Raw genomic sequence first — 27449 nt, 5'->3', positions numbered from 1 at the left:
TTTTTATAGGTGCCAGGTTAGACACGAGGGAGTTAAGAGCCTTTCTCACAGACAGAGTTCGGAATCTACGACTCCAGGTGCGGGCCATCCTCCACTCCAGCTCAGTTCCGGCGGAATTGGTTCTGAGGGCTTTAGGGTCCATGGCAGCAGCGATATCTCTTCTTCCACTCGCCAGGTTCAACATGCGGGTCCTTCAGTGGACACTTCAAGTTCAGTGGTCTTACCTTGCTCTACCTCTGCATCGTCCCATTGCGATCAGCAAGGCTTGCAAGCGGTCTCTCTTGTGGTGGCTCCATTCACAGGATCTCCACGGAGGCCGCCCCTTTTGTGCTTCTCCCCCTCTCGCCACGGTGACCACGGACGCCTCCCGCCTCGGGTGGGGGAGGCATTTTGCAGGCCGGACGGTCCAAGGCACGTGGAACGACTCAGTGACCTCCCTGCATATCAATGTTCTAGAGATGAAAGCAGTGCTCTTGGCGTTGCGAGCACTTCAGGCCTTTCTTCCCCTGGGAACAATTGTGATTCAATCAGACAACATGTCGGTGGTCTGGTACATCAACAAACAGGGGGGAACCGGGTCTTACCCTTTATGTCGAGAAGCCATGAGAGTGTGGGAATGGGCGATCTCCACCAACTGCTTTCTCATCGCAACGCATATTCCGGGTCGGTCCAACATCTTTGCGGACAAGCTCAGTCGCACCATTCTCTCCCCGTACGAGTGATCTCTCAATGCTCAAGTAGCGAAACGTATCTTCGCACGGTGGGGAACTCCTTGTTGTGATCTCTTTGCGTCTCCCTTAAACACCAAGTGCGACAGTTTTTTCGCTCTAATCCCTCCTCCAGGGGATTCCCCGAGAGACGCTGTGGTGCATGCTTGGCCTCCCAGTCTTCTTTACGCTTACCCCCCTTTGCCTCTGATGCTCCAAGTTCTTCAGAAAGCCTCTCGGTTGGGGTGCAGATTGATCCTCATTGCCCCATTCTGGCCTCGACAGATCTGGTTCCCTTACCTAAGGTCTCACTCGGTGAATCCACCTTGGATTCTAGATCCCATTCCGGATCTGATTTCACACCCATCGAACCTACCCACTCCGAATCTGGACAACCTGAAGCTAACTGCTTGGCTGCTCCAGTTCCACTCCTAATTAGGACTCCCGGTATCTCGTCCCCCGTTAAAGCCATCCTGGTAGCGGCTCATAAACCATCTACCAGAAAAGTTTACCGCAGTAAATGGAAACGATTCTCCATTTGGGCGGAGCGGCAAGGTCTAGATCCCTTCACGGTTCCCCTTCCTCTGGTGCTAGACTTTCTAACCACTCTTTTTAATGATGGTGCCAGTAGTTCCACTGTCAAAGTGCAGCTTGCGGCCATTTCTCACTATCATGTTGGTCATGACTCTGGGCCACTTATGTCCGCCAAATTATGTAAAATATTCCTAAAAGGCACCTTACTCCTTAGACCCCCTGTCAAGCAGGCGGTTCCACCATGGGATCTTTCTTTGGTTCTTCAGGCCTTGACCGCTCCCCCCTTCGAGCCTGCGGCCACAGTAGATCTTAAATTCTTATCCCTCAAGACTGCTTTTTTAGTAGCCATTACTTCGGCCAAAAGAGTTTTGGAACTTCAAGCCTTATCCATGAAGCCTCCTTACTTGGTCTTCCATCCGGACCGCGTATACCTCAGGACCAATCCCTCCTTTCTTCCTAAGGTAGCTTCAGAAGCAAACATTAATCAGTCCATTAACCTCCCTGTTTTCTTTCCTAAATATCAGAACAAGGGTGAATACAAGCTGCATTCCTTGGATGTTCACAGGCAGCTGCATTTTTATCTTAACAGGACAGCTGGTCATAGGCAATCCGACCAGTTGTTCATTTCCTTTGCCAAATTCAATCTGGGTAAGCCAATTTCCAAAGTCTCCTTGTCACTTTGGATTTCGCAATGTATTCTTTTAGCTTACCAAGTTTCTGGGAGGCCCGCACCGGAAGGAGTCCATGCCCATTCCACCCGGTCAGTTTCTACCTCAGCGGCCTTTAAAGCTAGGATTCCTCTGGATGACATTTGTTCAGCAGCCACTTGGGCTTCATCTCATACCTTTATTTCTCATTACAAGCTGGATATCACATCTAGAGGTAGAGCATCCTTTGGCTCCGCGGTGCTCCGGAATATCCTTCCATGACAGCCGCCCAAGATTCAGGTAGCTGGGGACTCTGTCCCACAGGTTGCAGACAAATGAATCTCCTACTTCAGATTTAGAAGTTATGTACTTAACATAACGTTCCATCTGAGTAGGTGGATTCATTTGTCTGCAACCATCCCGCCCTCCTATCCCCATGGACTTGTCAGTTTCCTGCATATTATGTGTTACCCATTTCTAGGGTATTTTGATTCAGGGCAAACTCTATGTGAGGTCATGTAGGGAGAGCAGGACATTATGGGTGAGGGGAGGAGCTAAGAGCTCAGATCCATAGCTGGATAAACCATGCCGGTTCAGATCCGATATCGGATCCATAACCCACAGGTTGCAGACAAATGAATCCACCTACTCAGATGGAACGTTATGGTAAGTACATAACTTCTAATTTCCATCATCATACATATATTTTTTTTACTTTTTTCTGGTTCTCTTTTTTCCACTTTATTCAAAATGATGGTAATAACAATACTAACTAATTATACAATTATATAGGTTTTTAGGGTTCTTGTACACAGACCTGAAGAAGTCTAGAAGGACGAAAGCGATCTTTGTTAACAATAGGTTATGAAAATAGAAACTGATTTTTACATGCAAAATGTATATGTATATATTTATATATAATTTTCGCTCGCAAAATGAACTAAGGTTGATATTTCCAGCCATGTAGTATATTGCCTTGTATAAAATCACAGACTTAATTTGATTAAATAAGATGTACCATTGAAGTACATTAGGGCTATATATTATTATGACAGCTACTAGGTAGGACAGGACCAGCTGAAATGTCACACTGATGGGGTAAGGGATGTGAATTTAACATGTGTACCAATAACACTTTGTTTTACAGCACAATAAACCACTCCCATGCCTGATAAAAAGCATATATATATATTTAGAAAGCTTGTGAGGAAATTATTACTCTATTTTTGTTTTACTTGGATCGCTTGTCTGTGTACTTAATAAAGGATTTTTGACTGGAAACAGACTGCCTGCCTTGCTTGGATTACTTTCGAATACTTAGTAATGCTGTAGAATTATATATATTTTCTATTATTACTTTTTGACTTGAGTTTACGTTCGCTACTTCTACTACTATTGTCTGATCTGATTAATATACAGTGATTAACTAGAAATAGACGGACTGAAAATCTTCCACACAGAGAAGTTTCTTACACTGTTTTGTTTTTAGACCCACTACACTTTAGTGGGTTGTTTTGAGACTTCGGGGATACCACAGAGATTACTTGTTTTTTTTGTTTTCTTTATGGGTTAAAGATTTAATGGGAGACTGGGTGCGCCCCTAGGCTTATGAGAACTGCCAGGCCCATATTGGAGCAAATCAGTATTGTCCTATCAAGGTAGGATTTGTATCTGACATCAAAGCAGATGTTCACCCATTTGAGAGCTTCTATTGATGTGGAGGAGCACACCTTTAAGGTGTTTGAACCAAAGCTCATATTGTGCCATCTTACAGCATGTACCCAATCTGTCTTGCATAGCACTAATGTGCCCTGCTTGTTCCTGTGAAGTTTAGACCAGTGGGATCCATGGCATTCCATTACTCCCAGGGTCTTATGAGGGTTCAGAGGATTTAGCAACACAGACAAGGGTAATGGGTCTAACTCCTATTAATGTCTGTTGTGACTTCTTTTTACACACGGTCATAGTTAGGAGGAACATCTGAGAGTGGCTTTTTATCTATGCTTCCTCAGAAGGACGGGCTTATTTTTTTGGAGTGATCTGTGAAAAGGCAGTTTGTCTGAGACGTCACATGATATAAGGTTTCCTTGGTAAAGTTTGCCGAATCCAACATTAATTCTTCAGTTGAACATAGGTCCCAGAGACCACAGCATTTTGCCATCTTTTTGATGCTCAAGGAGCCCAGAACTTTAGATAGTATGCTGTAAGAAATGGGTTTTAATTTTGCCACGTTTGGGGCTCAACCTTCATATGTTCACTTTTGTGCAGTTCATATCATCTTTGTTAGGAAGAAACTAGGTAAAGCTGTGAGAATTTTTGGATTTGGTGTTCACAAAGATCTTCGCAAAACCCTTTGCGATGGGATAAATTGTATTCCATTGTATTACTGATTGAGCAGTGATGCATTGACTAAGGCTACAAGCCTGTTTTAACCTGAGCAAAATAACTTAGCTGAGATCATTCTCCAAGTGGAAACTCTGTGACAAGATGAATGCCCACTTTTGTGTGGTATACTACTAGAACAGCTTGGCCATGACCTGGTGGATGACCTTTCTTCAGAATTTCATGTTGCTTGACTTGGGGGGGGGGGGGGGGTTGACAACAGGTTATAAGGTTGTTAAAATGTGTGACCCCCCCCCCCCCCGAATCTCATTCTACCACTCCGGTTCCTGGTGCCCTGTGTCCACATCAGGTCTACCAGTTATTCTTCCGCTCCCTGGACTACACCAGCATTGCTGGTCTGGTTGCAGGACATCTTTGAGATCTGCAGTCTCTGCTGGTGCCCAGGTTGTGTTTTTTTTTTTTCATGCACTACCTACTCCCTTTTCTCTCTCCCCTATACATAACTATATCAGAGGGCAACTCCTCTTTGAAACACCATTGACAAGTGCCCTCCCTGTCCATCTGTTGCTTGGGCTATATAGTCAGAGCTTTATCTTTCTGTGCCACTGGAGCAGCTTTAGATTTATACAGATTGTAACTAAATAACCAGCTGCCCTGTTGAAGATTTTTGAGAAACCATTCAGTTAGACTGCAACTCTATGGTGCTAATGTTAAGGTACTGTAAAGTGGAGGAGGTGTGTGTTCTGGGTTTGTCTTAAGGGCCTGATGAAAAGAAAAGCTGCTAGTGTTGACTCCTAAACAAGTAGGTGCAAACCCTCTGAAATTGTCACAGTGAAAGTAGATATACTTTCAGATGTCTCTGGCATGGAGTTGATTTTGTTTTCAGATTAATGAACTGATGTAATCCAAAGTTGTGTTTTGTAGCTGTGAGACCAGGTTGGAGGGAGCATTTAATTTTGGCTTTGCAATGAATGAATTAATGAATGTCTTCTGTAGTTAAAGCTGTGGACAAACTATTGCTCCCCCCTTTTTGTTCTTTTATGGTTTTGTTGATGGGGAAACTTGGTGTTGAACATTTTTAAATTGGCTTTACACTTTTAGTTGTATAATAGAAGCTTAAAATGAGAGCAGAAGTATAGTGAGATCTTCAGGATGCCTTGCTTTCTGAAACTCCCAGGAGTATCTCTTAAACAGTATGGCTACTTATTCATACTTTCTGTTACTATTCCTAGGTAGTGCTTCATGGACTTCTCTAGTGTTTATCCTTTATCACAGTGACCAAGCAAGAGTTTAAATGCTAGTTGTTTAACTTGGTGTATTTTCCCTAAGTTTTTTTTAAGTTATGAACTTTGAAATAGGTTGCTATCCCTTTGTAAGATACTGGTTTTCATTGTGAACACATTTCCCTTTTGTGTAGTTTGTCTTGAGGAAGATGATCCCTCTTGTTAGGTCTAGTCTGCATAAGTGAGACTGTCAGAGAGGGACCTTAATTTGATAGGGAAAAAAAATTGTGCAAGCCAGTAAGAAGAGGAAAACTTATCTTCTTAAACTATTTTTTCTCCGTTTTCTCTGTTTCTTAATCCTTTCTGCTTTTGAGACCAGCTATGCTCTCCTACTACAAGACTCATTCAGCTCTTGTCATAGTTTCTTTCAAGCAGGGTGCCTCAGTTACTGATGAGGTGCTTGAGGAGCATTTTGGGGATTTATGGTCCCAAACATGTTGGAAAGGAATGCAGCTGATACTGCTGTTACTTCTACATATCCAACCTCTGGTTGAAAGCTAGCTCTGGCCATGGATCATCCATGCATTAGCTTAGGCACTTGGTGTGCCTGTGGGATAACTTTGTTTGCCTTTATTTACACTGATTCTAGTGGCTTTCAAAGAGCTGTTTTCTGTCATTGGTTAACTTTCTGCAGCTGGTGCCATCCTTTAAGCTTTGTCTGGTCTCTGTACTGCAGGGTAGTGTCATACCCAGAAGACATTTCTGTAAATCTTGCAGGGTTCTGGCACAGACCCTGCCCTGAAGGATAATCTGCAGGTTATCTTCTGTGACCTAATGGTGCAGAATTGTCCACTGGGGTATGACCTCTGTAGTTCCTTGCAAAAGCCCCTTATATGTTTTGGCTTTTTCTCTAGCTACCTTGTGTTGCAACAAGTCACATCAGACTTTTAAAGTTTAATGCAAGTCACAAATCTCTTAGATTTTGTATGTTGGAATACATAGCTTTTACCAGTTGGCGTTGTGCTTTTCCTTTTTGTCTGCAGTAGTAACTTTTTTATGAGCAGGATAGGAGGCATTGGTGTACTGTTAATATTTCTAGCTTTTACTTTGCCATCTTTATGGTTGTGTGGCTGTTGTAAAAACAGCCTTCATGGGCACTGATTTGCAGGGCTATTGCTCTTTGCAGCAGGGATTAAAAGTGATCTGAAAAACAAATGGGCAGGTACTTAAAGTAACTGGGACTGCTTTCAGTCTACTGTTCTGAGACCTTGGTCTTGCAGTAACCTTTTGGCAACAAAGTAGAAATTATGATGCTGCAGGTCTGCCTTTGAATAATAGGCTTCATTACTTGTTGAATTAGTGGGCTAATCATAAATAAAAGATGGTAGGATGTTTATGTGAAAGTCGAGCTCTTGCGCCCCCATTACCCAGTTACTGTTTGAAGGTCTTGTGCCCTTTGGGGACTTTCCCGAGGTTATACCTGTCCTCAGGTTGTGATTTAAAAGTGGTGGGATGAAGTGGGGTGAGGGTATTACTCCTATTCATATCTTTTATTTAGTTGGTTTGTATGATTTAACCATTGTAGCAGAATTCCTGTTGGTGTAAAATTTAATTCTTGCATAATAGTAAGAGTACATAATATCTTGACTTCGGTAGTCCACTGTGTCCTCTCTAGTGCTGTTTTTTGGCCTGTAAGTTTTTATGGGGTACTCCCAGCTTGGTCTTCTTCCCCCTGAGTCTGGCCCAGCATTACTGTAGGAATGTTTGTCTTGAATTCTGCATTGACATTTTTTTCATGTCCTGGCATCAGTGTGTACAGCAAGATTGGGCACTTTTTAAATTCTGGATTCTCTGCACCCAGCTGTCTTTAACTATTCGTCTTCATGATATGTAAAATAGTTTATATATCCCTGATGTCCTTCAAGGATGCATCTGCAGTCATCACATATGGGTTGTCCTGCCTCAGGCAGCCCTTCGATCGGGTTGTCCTGCCTCAGGCAGCCCTTCGGTCGGCCGGATTCCAAAGTCTGGGTCCGGCGTCGGCTGATGTCGCCCTTTCCCTGACGTCAAGAGCGCCTGGGGTATAAAAGCGTCAGCCTACGCCATCTTCCTCAGTCTTTCTTGCCGCGTGGTGCATGAAGCAGAAGCAGTTCGCAAGTGCCGGTCGGCCAGCTCCTGTAATTCAGCTAAACCGAAGACTTCAAAAGCTAAGTACCCCGTTGGGGACTCTTTCTTGCCTCAGCCGATGTCAGATAAAATTAATAATTGCTTAACTTGTGGGAAACAAATACCTCATAAGGATTTCCACTCTTACTGCCTCCCCTGCCTAGGCCCAGACCACGACGTCTCAGCCTGTGCTTCCTTCAGCCGACGCACTCTTAGACGGGCGGAGTTTGCAGAGGAATTATTTGGGGCTAGTTTTGCTTACAATATGCCGTCGGAGACTCCGACCTCACATTTAACAAAGAAACGGAAGGACAAGGACCGACACACACGGGCTGCGGTTTCGGCTGAAACCACGGCCAGGCCTACCGTGAGTGTCTCTGCTGAAACAGAGTCCTTTGTACTTCCGACCACCGAAACCGTACAACCGACAACCTCGGCCCCGGAGGCTCCTTCTGTATTGGTTATTGAATCTCCATTAGAAACTGGTGTCCTGGAACCTTCCATCACCATTCCTCTAGACAAAACTACACCAGCACGTGGTGCAGCCAGGCCTCCTGCATCCATGTCCATTAAGGCATTCTCTAGGGCTAAAGCTGCTAAACACTCAAAATCTTTGCCTCCCAGGGTTATCCCTCAGGGACCCACTACAGGTTCTCAGATCCTTAGTCTAGCAGAGGACCTTATTTCATTAATTAGGGGCTCACAGCCTCATCCGGACAGGGGCTCTCAACCTCCTACAGAAAAAAGGCCCAGGGTTGAGCCCTCTGATCCCCATTCCTCAGATGAGGCCTCTGATGGCTCTACTCTCTCGGACTACCAGGAGGAGGCTTTTTCGGCCTACAAGGATTCTGATGCAGAGGAATCTATCCCTTCGGCCTCCCCTCCTGAAGAGCTGTCATTTGGGGAAACTCTGCACACTATGAGAGAGCATTTCCAATGGCAGGACCAGGAATTCTCTGATTCCAGAAAGAGATTAAGGACCTTCTTGCATTTGCCTCAGCATAGACCTTTGGCTATTCCCCCTGTTTTGAATGTCATTGATGATGTGTACTCTGAGTCTAGCACAACCCCTGATACTCTCCCTCTGGCTGCTGCCAAACCCGATAGGTACTACAGGGTCCTGGAATCTCATCTTTTTCTTTACAAGGCCCACTCTGCTGATCCAGAAACTATTTCCCAGGGCCCTAAAGGGGTTGCAGCTGCCACTATAAAAAATCCACTCCCCTCTGAAAGGGAGTCCAGGGCTTTAGAGCGATGGGGTAAAAAGTGTATACTTCTGCTACCCTTTCTATGAGGGCTTTAAATTGTCAATTTCATATGATACAGTACCAAGAGCATTTGTTAGATGCATTGCATAAAAAACTGTCTTCACCTGAACCCCTAAATCGCAAATCACTTAAGGATCTGGTACATAACTCTCAACAGGCTAGCAACCATTTCTTGCAATGTGGTTATGATGCATTGGAAGCTTCATGTAGGTCGGCTATGACAGGTGCAGTCATACGTAGGCATGCTTGGCTGAAGGAGCAATCTCTGCCAGGCCATGTTAAAGCAAAGCTACTGGATGCTCCACTGGAAAAGCAAAAGTTATTTGGCTCCACTGCTCAGGAGGTCTTAAAGAAATTTGAAGAAAAGGCAAAATCTGTACAAACAGTCAAAGATTTTCTGCAAGTCCACCCACCAAGATTCAGCAGAAATTGGCCTTCCAAGAATTGGTCCTTTCCAGACAGAGAGATTTCAGAGAGGCAAGAACAGGCGTGCCAGAGGTAGAGTGCAAGCTAGAGGCTCCTACAGAGGACGTCAATGGCAGCCTCCCAACCAGAGAGGTAGTGCAGGGCCTACAACTGCTGCACAAGGACAGACTCAATGACTTTACTTTGACACCACCAACCAGGGCTCAATTGGAAGCACCTTTGGGCGGAAAGCTTTCCTTATTCTCAGAAAATTGGCGCAGTATTACAAGGGACAAATGGACACTACAAATAATAGACAAAAGGATACAGGTTCCATTTCCACACATTACCAAAAAGAAAAGGCATGCCAGACCTGCCACCAAATCAAAGGGCAGAGGCTTTGAAACAAATCTCCAACTTAATGCAAATGAAAGCTATAGAAAAGGTTCCTCTCTCAGAACAAGGCCAAGGATTTTATTCCAGACTATTCCTTGTTCCAAGAAAAGAAAAGCAATGGAGGCCTATTCTCGACTTGTCCGCACTGAATACTTATCTCATTGTGCCAAAATTCAAAATGCTGACTCTACAGCAACTCCTTCCCATGCTGGGCAAGGGGTCTTGGCTGGTAACTCTGGACCTCAAGGAGGCATGCCTGCATGTCCCTGTCAGGCAAAGTTGCAGAAGACACCTCAGATTTCTTGCAGGTTCAGAGCATTATCAATTCTCAGCATTGCCCTTTAGCTTATCTACTGCGCCCAGAGTATTCACGAAATGCCTGGCATCAGTAATTGCACACTGCAGACTTCAGGGGATGCAAATATACCCATATCTGGACGACTGCCTTATACAAGCGGACAGCCAGCAAATTTTGGTAAAACACTTGGATTATGCCATCCACCTACTTCAGGCCTTGGGATATACAGTCAACATTCACAAGTCAAGACTTGTTCCATCCCAAAGAATAACTTTTCTGTGTGCGAATCTAGACACAACCACCCAAATGGCTTTCCTCACAGAAGGAAAACAGTCAACTACCGGATTACTTCAAAAATCTGTCAAGACAAACTCAGCTGACTGCAAGGAAAATCCTGCAGGCCCTGGGTTACATGGCTTCTTGCATTCTTCTGATTCCACAAGCAAGGCTACATATGAGGAAACTACAATGGTACCTAAGAAGTTTATGGACTCAGCACAGTCACAGCTTGGAAACTTTGATACCACTCATCCCATGCCTTCAAAGGGAATTTCTGTGGTGGGCTCAAGCAAGCCAGTCAAACAGGGGTCTGCCCTTCAGCAAACAAATAGCCAGCCAAACCATTACAATGGACGCTTCAGACCACGGATGGGGAGCGCACGTGGAGGGAAGGTCCATTCAAGGACTATGGTCACAAAAAGAGCTACGCATGCACATAAACCAAAAGGAAATGCTGGCAGTGATACATGCAATCGAGGCCTTCAAGCTATTTCTACATCAAGGCCACCTGCTAATAAGGACAGACAACACCACAGTTATGTGGTACATAAACAGCAAGGGGGCACCCATTCCTACCCTCTTTGCAGACTGGCAATGAATCTATGGGAACTTTCCTTGACACTCAATATAGAACTGCAATCCCAGTTTGTGCCAGGAAAGGACCATATACTGGCGGACCGCTTAAGCAGGAACATCATGGATGCACACGAATATATGCTGCACCCAGACATCTTCCTTCAGATAACACAATCATGGGGGAGGCCGGACATAGACCTCTTTGCCTCCCCACACAATCATCAGCTGAAGAAATTCTGCTCAAGGACATACCACCCACAAGCATGGAAAGTGGACGCCCTCTCTTTCAGCTGGAGAAGTCTAACAGTGTATGCATTCCCACCTCTTCCATTAATGACCAAGGTCTTACTGAAGATCAGGACAGAGCAGCCAAGAGTGATTCTGATAGCTCCGGACTGGCCAAGACAGCACTGGTACCCATTGCTAAAGAACATGTCACGCGCAAAACCATGGCCTCTTCCACAATGGCCACTTCTCATGACACAGCACAATTACGAAACTCTGCATTCCAACCTGAAAACATTGCAACTAACAGCCTGGAAAATACCTTGATTCATCCCCAGGATAAGCTATCCAAGAGAGTGAAGTCGTCATGGAAGCTCGCAGGCCTTCCACAAGAAAGGCATACTCAGCAAAATGGAAAAGATTTCACACTTGGAGCACCACGAAGGGCCTAGATGCGAAAGTTATGAACATGGCACATATCCTGGAATACTTGGCAGAAATGCTCCACAATGGCCTGTCTTTCTTCCATTAAAATTCATGCTTTAGCAATTTCAGCAGAGTACAATACTGATCCACCTGTCTTCTCTCATCCTCTCCTAAGACAGTTTCTAAGAGGAATTAAAAACATCAATCCCCCAAGGAAACCACCAGTGCCTACTTGGGACCTTAACTTTGTGTTGGAAAAACTAACACTGCCTCCCTTTGAACCAGCAGCATCTGCAGAACTACAGTTCCTGTCTTGGAAGACTGCCTTCCTTCTGGCCATAACCTCAGCAAGAAGAGTATCTGAGTTACAGGCCCTCATGGCAGTACAGCCATTTCTTATTTTTCATCAAGACAGAGTCTCATTGAGAACCAATCCTTCATTTATGCCAAAGGTGGTATCCAGGGTCTCATTAAACCAAGCTATTCACCTGCCTACCTTCTTTCAAAATACTCAAAACAAAGGGGAAAAGCTTCTGCACACCCTGGACATACACAGACAGTTGCGCTACTACTTGGACAGAACTAAAAGTTACAGAAAAATTGACCAGCTGTTTGTAGCATATGCTGCTGGTGCACAAGGAAAAGCAATTTCAAAACGGACAATTTCAAAATGGATAGGGAATTGCATTCATTTTTGTTACTCCTTTCATGGAAAAACTGTGCCAGCTAACATTAGACCTCATTCGACCAGAGCCACAGCCACCTCCACAGCCTTCTTAAGAGGGGTGGCTACCAAGGACATTTTAGAAGCTGCTACATGGAGCTCCATGCATACATTTTCCAAGCATTACAACTTACCTTTATATTCCAGATCCAGAGCAGGCTTTGCTACGGCAGTCCTGGAGGGCATTTTAGCTACACCATCCTTTACATAGATCCTCCACCCCCAGATTGGCTATGGTATTTTACCCATATGTGATGACTGCAGATGCATCCTTGAAGGACATAGTACAGTTTTGTACCTACCATAAATGTAGATGTCAGATAGGTATGCATCTGCAGTCAGGTTTACCCTCCCTCCTTCCCCTCTGTGGTATTTCTTGGGTACTTTTCTCTCTCCTAGCTAGCTGGGATTATCTATTATGGTGCATTTGTTTATATATATATATATATATATATATATATATATATATATATATATTTATATATTTATTTATTTCTGTGCATGTTTGGAATCTATTGCATTTCTCCAAATTTAGCCTTCCTTAGAGGGCATCTGGGGCAAGAAAAACTGAGGAAGATGGCGTTGGCTGACGCTTTTATACCCCAGGCACTCTGACGTCGGGGAAAGGGCGACATCAGCCGACGCCGGACCCAGACTTTGGAATCCGGCCGACCGAAGGGCTACCTGAGGCAGGACAACCCATATGTGATGACTGCAGATGCATACCTATCGGACATCTACATTTTATGGTAGGTACAAAACTGTACTTTTCCCTCCCTCCTTCCCCTCTTATTTGCTGGTACGTACCTGTGTCTTTTACCCTTCACTAGCTATAGGGATTTGCTGGTAACTGAAAATTGTTGTTTGCTTTTATTGTGTATACTTTACTAACAATTTGAATTGCCTACCTATTTGGGGGCACCTGACATCTGGGGCAAGTAAAACTGAAGAAAATGGCATTGGCTGCATCTTATATTCCGCTGTCGCACTGACGTCAGGGAGGAGGTGACAGCAACCGACGCCGGATCAAGACTTTGGAACTCAGGATGACTGGGGAACCGCCTGACGGCAGGATAACCCAAGTGTAATGACTGCAGCAGTGTTTACACTCGAACATCTACATTTATGGTAGGTACAAAACTATACTTTTGAGTTCTTAATCTCCAGTTATCTTGTTTTAAGAGTATCTACGGAATATGATTATACCTAATATTTGGAAACTTGGTACAGTTTTATCGGTGTATATAAAGGGAGTAGTTAACAGGCACCATCCTCTTAACCTAACTCTGCTTTTAGGGAAGAAATCTGAAAAATGTTTAATGTGAATTGGAAAATGATGGTAAATTAGGTGTCAGTTTTTTATGCATCAGCTTTGTTTTACCAGAAAATCAGCCTTGACCAACTTGATTTTTATGTTCTGGTTATTAAGACAGAATATCTGGATGTTAAGGTGCATGTTTACATCAATTTGACCAATGCATTCAGTAGTGTTACCCATAAGGTAATAGTTAATTCCATGGTTAAATTTATGGATATTTCATAGTAGTTAAAAATGGTCCGGTACTTTTTGTCTCTGTAGTTATTTTTATTACCAACAGTCCTTATTGGATTTCTGAATTCAAGTACTTTAAAAATTGGAGCCCACATAACAAATAATTGTACTTTATTTGAAAAATGTGCGTCTTATTTAGCAAAGTGGATGGAAGACTAGATTGAGTGGCATTGTTTTAGTCGTACTAAATCAGATTATAGAATCTCTGTAGGTGAATAAAAGTCATTATACAGTGATCCCCCATTAATAATCAAAAATCGTGCACGCTGATTGGTAAGTATGCCTGTTGTAAATCAGAATTATACTAATGGAAAAAGGTTCGGTCACCCGGATTTTTTCCATTAGTATGTCGTTTTTTTTTTGTTTTGTTACAGCAACGGAGAACGGAAGAGGTCCGTTGCTGTAATCTCGCTATGTTAAACTGGTTTAATATAGCGAGATAGCTTTAAAAAAAAAAAGCCATTTTCTCTGTTGCTTTTTTTAAAGCTGTCTCGCTATGTTAAATTTAACAGTGTGACAGCTTTAAAAAAAGCAACCGAGAAAGAAAAATGTTTGTTGCTCTTTTTAAAGCTATCTCTCCATGTTAAACTCCTTTAACATAGCAAGACACTTTTTAAAAAAACAATGGAGATCTTGCTTTCTTCTTTGCTTCCACACACAGCTCTGATGTACTGCGTAAGCATATGCATGCGCAGTACATCAGAAATGCCGCAGAATACTAGACAGCTGCGGAAGGGCAACACAGAGGCATTGTACAATGCCATTATTTAAGAAAAGTAAGTATTTTTTTTTTCTTAAATGTTGTAAAATAGCAATAACCCACTTCTGGGTGTGGGTAATGATGGATTTACCCACGGTTGTCTTTGTTTGACCACTCGGGCTTTGCCCTCATTACCAAACCACACCAACCATGGGCAAATCCAGCATTACCCACACCCAGGCATGGGTTATTGCTTAATCACTTAAGCAAAGGGCTTTTGCTAATATGTAATTCAAGATTAATGATGTTAAATACGGCCCTGCACAGAATTGCACTGTTTAATAGGCATGTTGCACATCAAAGTCTCCTACTAAGGTGAAGAACCTTCTTATAGCTATAGCCTTCTTTATTTTTTCTGAGCGTTGTAAGGTAGATTTACTTGTTCTAGAGTGTTCAAAGAAAGTCTACTGAAAAATTGTACTGACTTGCTAGTCTTTCATGTGAGAGCAGACTTAAATTTGTATTCTATAAATTATAAATGACTGCGAGATAAACTGCATCTTGCATACAAAGCATTACCTAATGAGTTAAGAGATGCTGAATATTGAAACACTTGGGACAACCATTAATTTAAGAAATTGTATTAAATTGGAATTTAATGGGGCTGTGAAGAAGTAAAGATTCTTTTCACTGTGGTTATGGCTTAGAGTACACTACCAGTGAATATTAGGAACTGTCCAAACTTTTTGTTGAAAACCATCCTTGGATGATTAGATGGATACTAGTGTGTCTCCTCATTAAATCCAGAGAGACTGCTAAAATATGACTTGGCACAGATATTGCAAAACTGAGTCTGTTGTACTTTAAGAAATTGTTTGTTCCCCGGGAGAACTTCTCAGCCTTTGCTGTCTACGGCAAATGGCTTGCCAGTTCCCATTTTGTCTTGAATATTCAGGATGTGGTGTTTTGTTGCAGGCCCTAGACTTGTGGAATTCATATTTTTTTGTGGCTTAAATCAACGTGACGTTAGTCTCTCCGTAATATTTTCAAAAGGCCAGTTTTAGTATGAACACCTGTAATTTACACTGTGTACACTCAAAGCATATTTAAACTGCAGTGGCAAACTTTGTTCATTTGCGTTTGTATTGCCGTTTTGTTACAAAATTTTTTAGGAGTTTGTACTTGAGATAAACTTAATATTTTCCTTTCCTTTGTTGTAGAAGGGGCCTAAAGTTGATACCAGTAGAGCCAATAAAGTTTTTGTTGGCGGGATTCCTCATAGCTGTGGAGAAGCAGAGCTCCGGGAGTACTTTAAGAAGTTTGGATTGGTGAGTAATTGCTAATTGTCCCATAGACCTATTTTAGTGCCATTTGATCTCTTCAGCTACAGCCATTTTTAGGAGAATTTGGTGTCTTAGTTTTTCTTGAGGTTTGATGCATCTAGATATATATGCAAGAATCCATCTGAAACTCGAAGTACTTATTACTAACTTTGTACTTGAGATAAACTTAATATTTTCCTTTCCTTTGTTGTAGAAGGGGCCTAAAGTTGATACCAGTAGAGCCAATAAAGTTTTTGTTGTTCGTATTCAGCTAGAAATTATTTCCTTTAGCATGTTTTTCTGTGTCATGCGTTTCCATTTGATCCATTGCTTTTGGATAGTCTTCATGACTTAACTTTATAGCAGTAGTAGCTCCTTTGGCTGGCTGCACATCACTCTGGAGAGCAGAATACCTCAGAGTGTCAGTAGCCATTTTAATCTTTTTTTTTTTTTTTAATTGTTTAGTGTTTGAGTGGTCCCTGTTTGAAAATTAAAGTAAAAAGGTTGGATTTGCTGGCATTGGCTGAGTTTATCCTTTATGTTTGGAGCACTTTTCGTTGAACCAAATTAGTCATACATAATGAGACCCGTTTCAGTGCTCCTGGCTTGTTTATAAGGGAGTTTATCTGAAAATGTACTAAAGTAATTGAAGTGTTTGTTTTATTTCAAAGTTGATTGTGCTTCTCTTTTCAAAACCATATGTTCAGACAGCATTTGATTGCAACTCTAGGCATGTCTTGTCACCTGTCCTGGTTAAGTTATCTTGTTGCTGCAGTTAGAGAGCACCGAGTTAGTATTTCCTAACATTCCCAGTAGTTTTGTTCTCTCAAAAGGCCACTGCAGTTAGGACACATTTGACGTGCCCATTTGATAGGTGAGTCGATGTTCAAAAGAGGCAAGCCTTGTACCTCTCAACTGTACAGATTTTCGCAGCATGTCCAAATTTTTGCCTCATTTTTTTGGCCAGTTTTTCATAAAGTTGTGGTTTTCTAGTAAATTAGTGGCAAATCATTGAAAACTGATGTTAGAAAAAAAAATTGAGTTTCAGAATTCATGCCCTTCAGAAATTTCATACTAATGCAAAACCTGTTCTGTCAACTTTTTAAGAACAATATTTAAAAATTGTCTGTATTTTTGCATCTTTGTCCCACTTTCACTTACGGCTTTGTCCAGATTTCTTGCACTTAAGAGGTTGAGAGGTATGCTTTATGTCTAATTTACATTGTCTTGTAACAAGAGAGAAGTGCAAAAGCTGTAGTATTGTGCTGGCTTTCACTGTCCCCTGGGTCTGGTGGGTATATTGTGAAGAGGCAGTCCCTGCCTTTGCAGTGAACTGCTTCTCAGTGTCATACCCACCATCTTAAACAACTGTCAAAATCCAACTATAGTATCCTTTCTTGTGGAAGTTGGTGACAGTTTTGTGCAGCAGCCTTTTGAGCCACCCCCACCCCAGGTACCTGTGTCGGGGAATAGTTGCCAAAAGATTGGATGTCTTTTCTGTCCATTCGTTTACATATGGGTCTCTGATCTGACACTAGGATATGTACTTGGCAGTTTCAAATCTTTGGATCTATTGCTCGTGCTCCTCCCCAACCCATGATTCCCATGCAGAGAAGATTCTTGTTTGTTACTTTTAAGTGCTGACTGGTTCCAAAGTGCTACAGGTGATTGGAGTGTCTTTTTGGGCAGATAAGTTTATCTGCCTTCTTTAAAACGGATCCTTCAGAGATCTCACCAAAACAGACATGGTCAGAATGATGCTGTGATAGAGGTAATTCTCCCCATCACAAGGTAGTAGTTTGCTTTTGTGGTCTGACCCCCTCAGGTTGGAGTCCCTGAATCTGACCCTAGCCCAGTGTAGATCTGCATCACGGTACAGACTTTGTTTTCTTGACTCCAGTCAGTTCTCTCTCAAGGTTGGCTTAGCGTTAGCGTAGACTCTGGTAGGTTGGGATCTATTCCAAGATTCTCGTGTTTTTTCCTGCCTGCGGCGGCTTTGGTCCTTGACAGTTCTGCTCCAGCAACTGCTTCTGATCCTAACCAAATGGCTTGCAAGGTCAAACTTTCCTGCTAGGACTTTAAACCTGAAGGATAAGTCTCCCAGAAACATTTAGCATTGGGCATTTGAGATGATACTGTCAAACCAGGTATAGAGCTTTCCTCTCTCAGGCGGATCCAGCCTTCCTTCGTAGAATCTCCTAGATCTTCAGCATGCTCTTGTTCTCTCTACAGTTCTCGAGAGCCTTTACTCTGTTCTCCCTTGTGGGACATATGCTTGGGTCTTCTAAGCAACTCGCAGAAGTTGTTCCCAGAAAACACTAGTGAAAAAGGATGCAAGTGGATTCCCTTGAGACTCCCCACCACATATTCTAATTTTGAGGGAGAAGGTTCCCCCAGATCCCCCTTGAAGATGTCTCCTTCAGAGAGATCCTTGAACTTCGATTGAAAGGGTTGGTCTTCCCAAGCACCACCTCCTGCGGAGTTTATTTTCCTAAAGACTTTTGACTCTGGCCCATCGTCTTGAGTGATACCACCTGAAGATGTGATGGTGGACCTAGTCTCCGCCTGGGCATGGAAGGAACCTGATACAGTTGAACCCATCCCCAAGAAGCCAGATAAAATTTTAGTGGCTGTTAAACACTGTTCCCACTAGAGTAAGGGTCCAGCAGTTGATTGCATGGTAGTAGCAGAAGCTGCAAAGGATTTTATTGAAGAAAGCTGCTCTATCCACTCACCAAGTATAGAATCTCACACTCTGAACCAGTTTGGGAAGAGAGTCTATGCCTCCTACTTTTTTGATGAGGACACTTTCCTATCTGGCGCACTTCACCTGTTTTGAAAGGGATTTGGACAAGGAAAGTACCCCCTTCTCTTCCAGGAACCTTAAGAGACTCTATTCTCAGATGGCTACTTTACAATCCCTGTCTGATGTATCTATGCACTTTATCTCCAATAGGTTCATAGGTAGGTACTAGGCTATCAGCCCAAGGGCCTACGTAAGCCTAGCCAACAAGGTTCCTTGGCTTATGCCACCCAAGAAAGTTATTTTCCTGTGCCACTGTCGAGCAGAGGCACATAAGTGATCCCCTGGGTGTATTTCCTATTTCCCATCCACTCATCAAGATTTGTCTTGAAGAGTGCTAATGAAAAACTTTGCTTGACATAGATGGGTAGCCTGTTCCAGAGTACGGGAAGTCTCTGGGATAGGAATCTATCCCTCCAGCATGTCCCGTTTATTGTGGTGACAAGGTTTAGGTCCCTAGAGTGTGTAGCTCGGAGGGTTTGGGATTTCTTTAGGTGTAGCGTGTCCAACAGCTCTGGGTTTGACACAGCTTTATATGTTAGGCAGAGATCACCTCTGAGTAGGCGATATGCTACGGAGTAAAGCTGGAGTTTTTTTGAGACTGTCGGTGTAGGGCATTTGTTTGAGTCCAGTAATCCTCTTTGTGAGGTACTTCTGTGGTCTTTCCAGCTGCTGCAGATGTCTTGTGAGGTACATTCCAAAAGGGGGCGTTGTACTCTATAATGGGTCTAATGAGTGTCGAGTAGAGGGGAACGATGACCTTTTTTTTTTCCTGGATGAGAACCCTTTTATGATGAGGTGTGCCACGTAGAAGGACTTCTGACTACTGTGGCGATGTGACTATCAAAGGAGAGACTACTGTCCACCTGGGTCCCAAGGTCTCATCACACATTCGGTGTTAAGTAGATTGCTGCCTATGTGGTAGTTCATGGGTACAGAATTTTTACCAAAGGGGATGACACTGCACTTTTTGGCATTGAGCTTGAGGCCATGGCTCTGGCACCAGGCATCTGTCTCAGAGAGGCCCTTCTGTAGGATGTTCACATCATTTGGGGACTTGACTATGGCTCCTAGTTTGCAGTCATCTGGGAACTTCATTAGCCGGAGGCCTTCTGTGTTAGCCTGTACTTCAGAGAAGTAGATACCAAACAGGAGAGGTCCCAGGACGGAACCCTGTGGTACTCCACTTGTCACTGGTTTGAGGTCAGATTTGGAGTCTGCAACTTTTAGAGTCTGGGTTCTGTCAGTGAGCTAGTTGGCAACCCATCTTGTGAAGTAGGGATTTATGCCTAGTTTATTGAGTTTAGCTATAATTCCAGAATGGGGGATGGTGTTGAAAGCCTTGACGAGGTCAAGATAGGCTGTGTGAACCACCTTACCCTCATCTATGGCTTTGGTGACTGCCTCAAAGAAGTCGATCAGGTTTAGGAGGTATGATCTGCCTTTCACAAACCCAAACTGGGTGGGATTCAGAATTTGGAGGTTAATGCCTCAGAGGAGAGTTTCTCGAGCAGTTGGCACAGGTAATTCCATCAGAAGGCATGCCTGGATGCAGATTTTGGGATTTCACTGACCACTTCAGTACGTCCTTCGTCAATACCCCTTATGATGGGTTAACTTTAATTGCTCCAAAAGTAAGATAGACTATTTCCAGAACAGGCTGACAAATCCCTATCTGCCATACAGATCAAATTCTAAACCTCCCAGAGGACCTTCTCTAGAAATCAGAAGACTGAAGAGAATGTGGATGTCCTTCAAGGATGCATCTGCAGTCCTTACAAATGGGTTGTCCTGTCGTCAGGCAGCCTTTCGGTCGGCCGGATTCCAAAGTCTGGGTCTGGCCTCGGCTGGTGTGGCACTTCACCCGACGTCATAGCTGCAGTTCTTCGGGTATAAAGGCATCAGCCGATGCCATTTTCCTCAGTCTTTCTTGCCGCGTGGCGCCCGAAGCAGAAGCTGTTCGCAAGTGCCGGTCGGTCAGAACCAGAGATTACTACTACAAGTACCGAAGACTTCTAAAAAGCTAAGTACCCCGTTGGGGACTCTTTCTTGCCTCAGCCGATGTCAGAAAAAGTGAATAACTGTTTAACTTGTGGGAAACAAATACCTCATAAAGATTTCCACTCTTACTGCTTACCTTGCTTAGGCCCAGACCAGGACGTAGCAGCTTGTCTAGCCTGTGCTTCTTTCAACCGACGGACGCTTAGACATCGGTCGGAATTTGCTGAAGAGTTTTTCGGCTCCGCTTTTGCTTACATTATGCCGTCGGATACTCCGACTACGCAAATTCCTAAAAAGCGCAAGGAAAAGGACCGACACTCGCGGTCCGCGGTTTTGGCCGAAACCGCGGTTAAGCCAACCGCGAGTGTCTCTGTTTCGGCTGAAACAGAGTCCACAGTTCTTCCTTCGGCCGAAAGCTTGCCACTTACCGAGGCCTCATCCACCTTGACTGAAACTGCTACTGAAATCCCACCTGCTCTTACAGGTTCACAGGATTTATCTGCTACTATCCCTTTGGATATTTCTACCCCTGCACGTGGAGCTGCTAGGCCTCCTGCATCCATGTCGATTAAGGCCTTTGCCAGGGCTAAAGCAGCAAAAACTACCAAAACTGTGCCTGCTAAGACCCCCTCTCACAGGCCTAGCTCTAGTTCACAAATGCTTAGTCTAGCACAGGATCTCATTTCTTTGATCCGGGGATCCCAACCACATCCAGACAGGGCCTCTCACCCACCTCCAGAGAAGAGGACTAGAGTAGAGCCCCCTGAGCCAGTTTCTTCAGATGGATCCTCTGATGAATCAGATAATTCAAACCCTCCAGAGGGCCCTTTTTCTCCTTATGAGGACTCTGATGCAGAAGAGTCCATTCCTTCTACCTCTCCGCCTGAGGAATTTTCTTTTGGGGAAACCTTGCATGCTATGAGGGAACAATTTCAATGGCTGGGCCAGGATTTTTCAGACTCTAGGAAAAGGCTTAGAACCTTTTTGCATTTGCCACAGCATAGGCCTTTAGCCATTCCTCCAGTACTTACTGTTGTGGATGATGCTTTTAATGATGCTTGCACTGCTCCTGATTCTCTTCCTCCGGCCCCTGCTAGTACCGATAGGTACTACAGGGTTCCGGACACACATTATCATTTGTATAAGGCCCCTTTTGCAGATCCCGAAACTATCTCCCAGGGACCCAAGGCTGTAGCAGCTACCTCTACCAAAAACCCCCTCCACTCTGAAAGGGAATCTAGGGCCTTAGAGAGATGGGGTAAAAAAGTTTACACTTCTGCTACTCTTTCAGCTAGGGCCTTGAACTGTCAATTCCACATGATTCAGTATCAGGAATTTATGTTAGACCAGTTAACTAAAAAACTGTCCTCGGATGAACCATTAGACAAAAAATCTGTACAGGAAATGGTACATAACATTCAGCAGGTCAGTAATCATTCCTTAAAATGTGGCTATGATGCACTGGAGGCCTCCTTTAGATCAGCCATGACTGGCACAGTGATCAGAAGACTTGCATGGTTAAAAGAGCAGTCCTTACCAGACCATGTTAAATCAAAACTCCTAGATGCTCCCATGGATAAGATCAATTTGTTTGGCTCCCCTGCACAGCAGGTGCTGAAGAAGGTGGAAGAGAAAGCAAAATCTGTCCAGACAGTCAAGGATTTCTTACAGGTCCAGCCTCCAAGGTTTAGCAGGAACTGGCCTTCCAAGAATTGGTCCTTTCCAGACACCTCCAGAGCTCCGAGAGGCAGGAATACACGCTCAAGAGGCAGGGGTCAATCCAGAGGTGCCTACAGGGGACATCAGTGGCAGGCTAACAACCAGCGAGGTACAGCCACAGATCCAGCCACCACCACTTCCACAGGACAATCACAGTGACTTGGCTCTGGCACCGCCTACCAGGGAACAACTAGAGGCACCCTTAGGCGGGAAGCTAGCCTTATTTTCAGTAAACTGGCATTACATCACAGGAGACAAATGGATTTTACAGACAATAGACCAAGGTTACAGGTTTCACTTCCATACTCTACCAAGGAAGAGAGGAATGCCAAACCTACCTCCAAATCAGAAGACAGAAGCTCTACAACAAATAACTCACTTACTAAGGATGAGAGCTGTAGAAAGGGTACCATCTATGGAACAAGGGCAAGGATTTTACTCCAGACTCTTCCTGGTACCAAGAAAAGAAAACCAATGGAGACCTATTCTCGACCTGTCCGTTTTAAACACATACCTCATTGTTCCAAAATTCAAAATGCTGACCCTACAGCAGCTTCTTCCCATGCTGGGCAAGGAGTCTTGGCTGGTAACTCTAGATCTCAAGGAGGCATACCTGCACGTCCCCATACGACCAAATTGCAGAAGATACCTCAGATTTCTTGCAGGATCAGAGCATTATCATTTCTCAGCATTGCCCTTTGGCTTATCTACTGCGCCCAGAGTATTCACGAAATGCCTGGCATCAGTAATTGCTCATTGCACGCTTCAGGGAATTCAAATTTACCCTTACCTGGACGACTGCCTGTTGCAAGCGGACAGCAAAAACAAATTAACAAAAGATTTGGAAAGGGTCATTCATCTACTACAAGCCCTGGGATACACAGTCAATATAAAAAAGTCAAGGCTGATACCATCCCAAAGGATAACCTTCTTGGGTGCAGATCTGGACACGTCAAAACAAATGGCATTCCTGACAGTAGAAAAACAGGAGCAACTCCCTCTCTACTTCATGGCATTAACAAAGCAGAACCAGCTAACAGCAAGAAAAGTCCTGCAAGCCCTCGGTTACATGGCACCCTGCATAATATTGGTTCCAAATGCCAGACTACATATGAGAAAGTTACAGTGGTACCTAAGGAATTTATGGTCTCAGCACAAGCACAGCCTAGAAACCCAAATTCCAATAATTCCATGCCTGAAGCAAGAATTCCAATGGTGGGCTCAGGCCTGTCAATTAAACATGGGACTGCCCTTCCACAACACTCAGCCAAGCCAGGCCATCACAACAGACGCCTCAGACCTCGGTTGGGGGGCACACATGCTGGACAAGTGCATACAAGGCTTATGGACTCAAGACCAGCTGCACCTACACATAAATCAAAAGGAAATGCTGGCAGTAAAACTGGCAATTCAGGCATTCAGACCATTTCTTCAACAGGGTCAACTGCTAAGGACGGACAACACCACAGTTACGTGGTACATCAACAAACAGGGAGGCACGCATTCATACCCTCTATGCCGGATGGCAATGGACCTCTGGAATGTGGCCCTGAGCTTCAACATCCAGTTACAAGCAATTTTTGTGCCAGGAAAAGAAAATATACTAGCAGACATCCTAAGCAGAACTACCACGGATGCTCACGAATGGATGCTGCATCTGGACATCTTCAAAACCATTACAGGGAAATGGGGACTACCAGAAATAGACTTATTTGAATCCCCACACAACCACCAACTGAAAAAATTCTGCACAAGGACGTACCACCCACTTGCTTGGAAAGTGGACTCCCTATCCTTCAGTTGGAAAAACCTGACAGCATATGCATTCCCACCTCTTCCTTTGATGCACAAGGTGCTATTAAAGATCAAAGAAGACCGTCCAAGGATCATCCTGATAGCTCCAGACTGGCCAAGGCAACATTGGTACCCATTACTGAGGAGCATGTCCCGAGAACAAATATGGCCTGTTCCCCTGCTGTTAACACAGAACAACTTCAAAACCCTACATCCAAACCTGAAAACACTGCAGCTGGCTGCCTGGAGCATTGCATAAGACCAAATAACCCAGATTTATCTCAAAGGGTTAAAGACATTATCTTGGAGGCTCGCAGACCCTCAACAAGAAAAAATTATTCAGCAAAATGGAAAAGATATCTCATTTGGAGTACTGCAAAAGGAGAAAATGTGGCACTGGTAAACATAGCTAACGTCTTGGAATACTTGGCAGAGCTCTTCCACAACGGCCTGTCCTATTCTTCCATTAAGATTCATGCATCAGCTATTTCAGCAGAATACAACTTGGATCCTCCAGTCTTCTCGCATCCTCTACTCAGGCAGTTTCTGAGAGGAATTAAAACCGTAAAACCACCTAGGAAGCCACCATTGCCAGCATGGGACTTGAACTTTGTGCTAGAAAAGTTGACACTCCCTCCTTTCGAACCAGCAGCAACAGCAGAATTACAGTACTTATCATGGAAAACTGCTTTCCTGCTTGCAATCACTTCAGCAAGAAGGGTATCCGAGCTACAGGCATTAATGGCAGTACAGCCCTTCCTGATCTTCCATCAAGATAGTGTCCATGAGAACTAATCCTACTTTTATGCCAAAGGTGGTCTCCAGGGTATCTTTAAATCAAGCTATCCACCTACCTACATTCTTCCCCAACCCACAGAACAGGGGAGAAAGACTGTTGCATACCTTGGATGTACATAGACAATTACGTTACTACCTGGACAGGACCAAGAGCATTAGAAAAACTGACCAGCTACTGGTAGCATATGCAACAGGAATGGGAGGGAAAGGCAATTTCGAAACAGACAATCTCTATGTGGATAGGAAATTGCATTAGATTTTGTTATTCCTACCATGGGAAGAAAACTCCAGAAAACATCAGGCCTCACTCTACAAGGGCTAGAGCCACTACCACAGCTTTTTTACGAGGAGTGGCTACCAAAGACATTTTAGAGGCTGCTACATGGAGCTCCGTGCATACATTTGCCAAGCATTATAATTTACCTTTATACTCCAGATCCCGAGCAGGTTTTGCCACTGCTATTTTGCAAGGGATCTTAACTACACCATAATCTTATTTCTCCTCCTCCCCCAGTTTGGCTATGGTATTCTACCCATTTGTAAGGACTGCAGATGCATCCTTGAAGGACATAGTACAGTTTTGTACCTACCATAAATGTAGATGTCCGATGGGCATGCATCTGCAGTCAGGATTACCCACCCTCCTTCCCCTCTGTGGTACTCCTAGGGTATTTGCCCATCTTGTAGCTAGCTGGGGGAATCTATTATGGTGTATTTGTTTGTATATATGTACATACATGCTTATTTTTGTTTGCTGTCTACTATTTGGAACCATTTGCATTTATCCAAATTTAGCCTTCCTAGAGGGCACCTGGCATCTGGGGCAAGAAACACTGAGGAAAATGGCGTCGGCTGATGCCTTTATACCCGAAGAACTGCAGCTATGACGTCGGGTGAAGTGCGACACCAGCCGAGGCCAGACCCAGACTTTGGAATCCGGCCGACCGAAGGGCTGCCTGACGACAGGACAACCCATTTGTAAGGACTGCAGATGCATGCCTATCGGACATCTACATTTATGGTAGGTACAAAACTGTACTTTCCCATCCCCCTCCTGAGAAAAGGCCTAGGCAGGATAGACTGATTCCTCTGATCAGGTTTCCATTTCCTCTGATTCCTCTTTAGACCAGGGATACTCTCTACCCCCCTAGGAGGACTCTGATGCTGAAGAATCTATCCCTTCAGCCTCTCCTACTGAGGATTATTCTTTTGGGGAAACTTTACATACCATGAGGGAGCATTTCCATTGGGAAAGTCAGGATTACTCAGAATCCAAGAAAAGGCTCAGGGATTTTCTTTTACTGCCTCAGCACAGGCCCCTGGCTATTCTGCCTGTGCTAGATATTGTGGATGATGTGTTCTATGAGTCCAGCTCATCTCCTGATTCTTTGCCCCCTGCTCCTGCCAAGCCAGATGGGTATTGAGTCCCTGACTCTCACAAGTTTCTATACAAAAACCCTTCTGCTGATCCAGAAACTATTTCCCAGGGTCCAAAGGGGGGTTAAGGCTTCCATTTCAAAAAATCCAGTACCCTCTGACAGAGATTCCAGAGCTTTGGATAGATGGGGGAAGAAAGTATACACTTCTGCAACTTTAGCGGTAAGAGCTTTAAATTGCCAGTTCCACATGCTTAAGTACGAACAATATTTATTGGCTCAGTTAAAACAGAAAATGCTTGCAAGCTCAGAAGCTCCTGATTGTAAAGAAATGCAGGATTTATTGCATGCAGTTGAACAGGTGGGAAAACATACTCTGCAATGTGGTTTTGATTCTTTAGAGGCCTCTTGTAGAGACGCAGTTACAGGTTTTGTGATTCGAAGACATGCTTGGTTAAAAGAACAGAGTTTATCTGATCGTGTTAAGGCAAAGTTATTGGACGCTCCTTTACAGCATGATACCTTGTTTGGTGTTAAGGCAGAAGAGGTGTTAAAGAAAATGTAGGATAAAGCTAAATCTATGCAAACAGTCAAGGATTTCTTACAGGTACAGCCACCTCGGTTTAGCAGAAATTGGCCAACAAAGAATTGGTCCTTTCCAGTGTCAGACAGGCCACAGAGAGGCAGATGCAGACGCCCAGGAGGCAGATCTCAACACCAAGGCTCAAACAGACGACAACAGTGGGGCACCTCAACCCCAAAAGGAGGTGAGGACAAGTCTCAACCTCACAGGAAACAGTCACAGTGACTTTCCCCTCTGTGCACCAAGTACGTCCCTTTTGGAAGCCCACTTAGGAGGAAAGCTAGCACTTTTTTCTCAAAACTGGCAAACAATCACCCAAGACAAATGGGTACTGAATATTGTGTCTCAAGGTTTACAGGTTCCACTTTCATACTTTACCAAGGCTAAAAGGAATGCCAACCCTGCCACAAAATCAATGGGCAGAGGCACAAAAACAAATTTCAGCCCTCATGGACATGAGAGCTATTCAGAAAGTACCACAACAGGGACAAGGATTTTACTCAAGACTCTTCCTGGTCCCCAGAAAGGACAAAGCCTGGAGGCCCATACTAGACCTTTCAATTCTGAATACTTACCTGGATATT

At 44.0% G+C, this 27449-nt stretch overlaps 1 protein-coding gene across 5 annotated transcripts in view; it reads left to right on the top strand.

Annotated features, from left to right (window-relative positions):
- Positions 1-27449, top strand: part of DAZAP1 (DAZ associated protein 1) — an 827692-nt gene that overhangs the window by 6771 nt on the left and 793472 nt on the right. For all 5 annotated transcript variants that reach the window (XM_044053999.1, XM_044054003.1, XM_044054000.1 and 2 more), the window contains exon 2: positions 15690-15797. In XM_044053999.1, coding sequence (XP_043909934.1) covers positions 15690-15797 — 108 coding nt within the window. The remainder of the gene's footprint in view (positions 1-15689; positions 15798-27449) is intronic.

This window comes from Protopterus annectens, chromosome 13.part0, assembly GCF_019279795.1.
Source record: "Protopterus annectens isolate FY-2018-M chromosome 13.part0, PAN1.0, whole genome shotgun sequence".
Taxonomy (NCBI): Eukaryota; Metazoa; Chordata; order Ceratodontiformes; family Protopteridae; genus Protopterus; species Protopterus annectens.
This window is presented reverse-complemented; position numbering and strand designations above follow the sequence as displayed.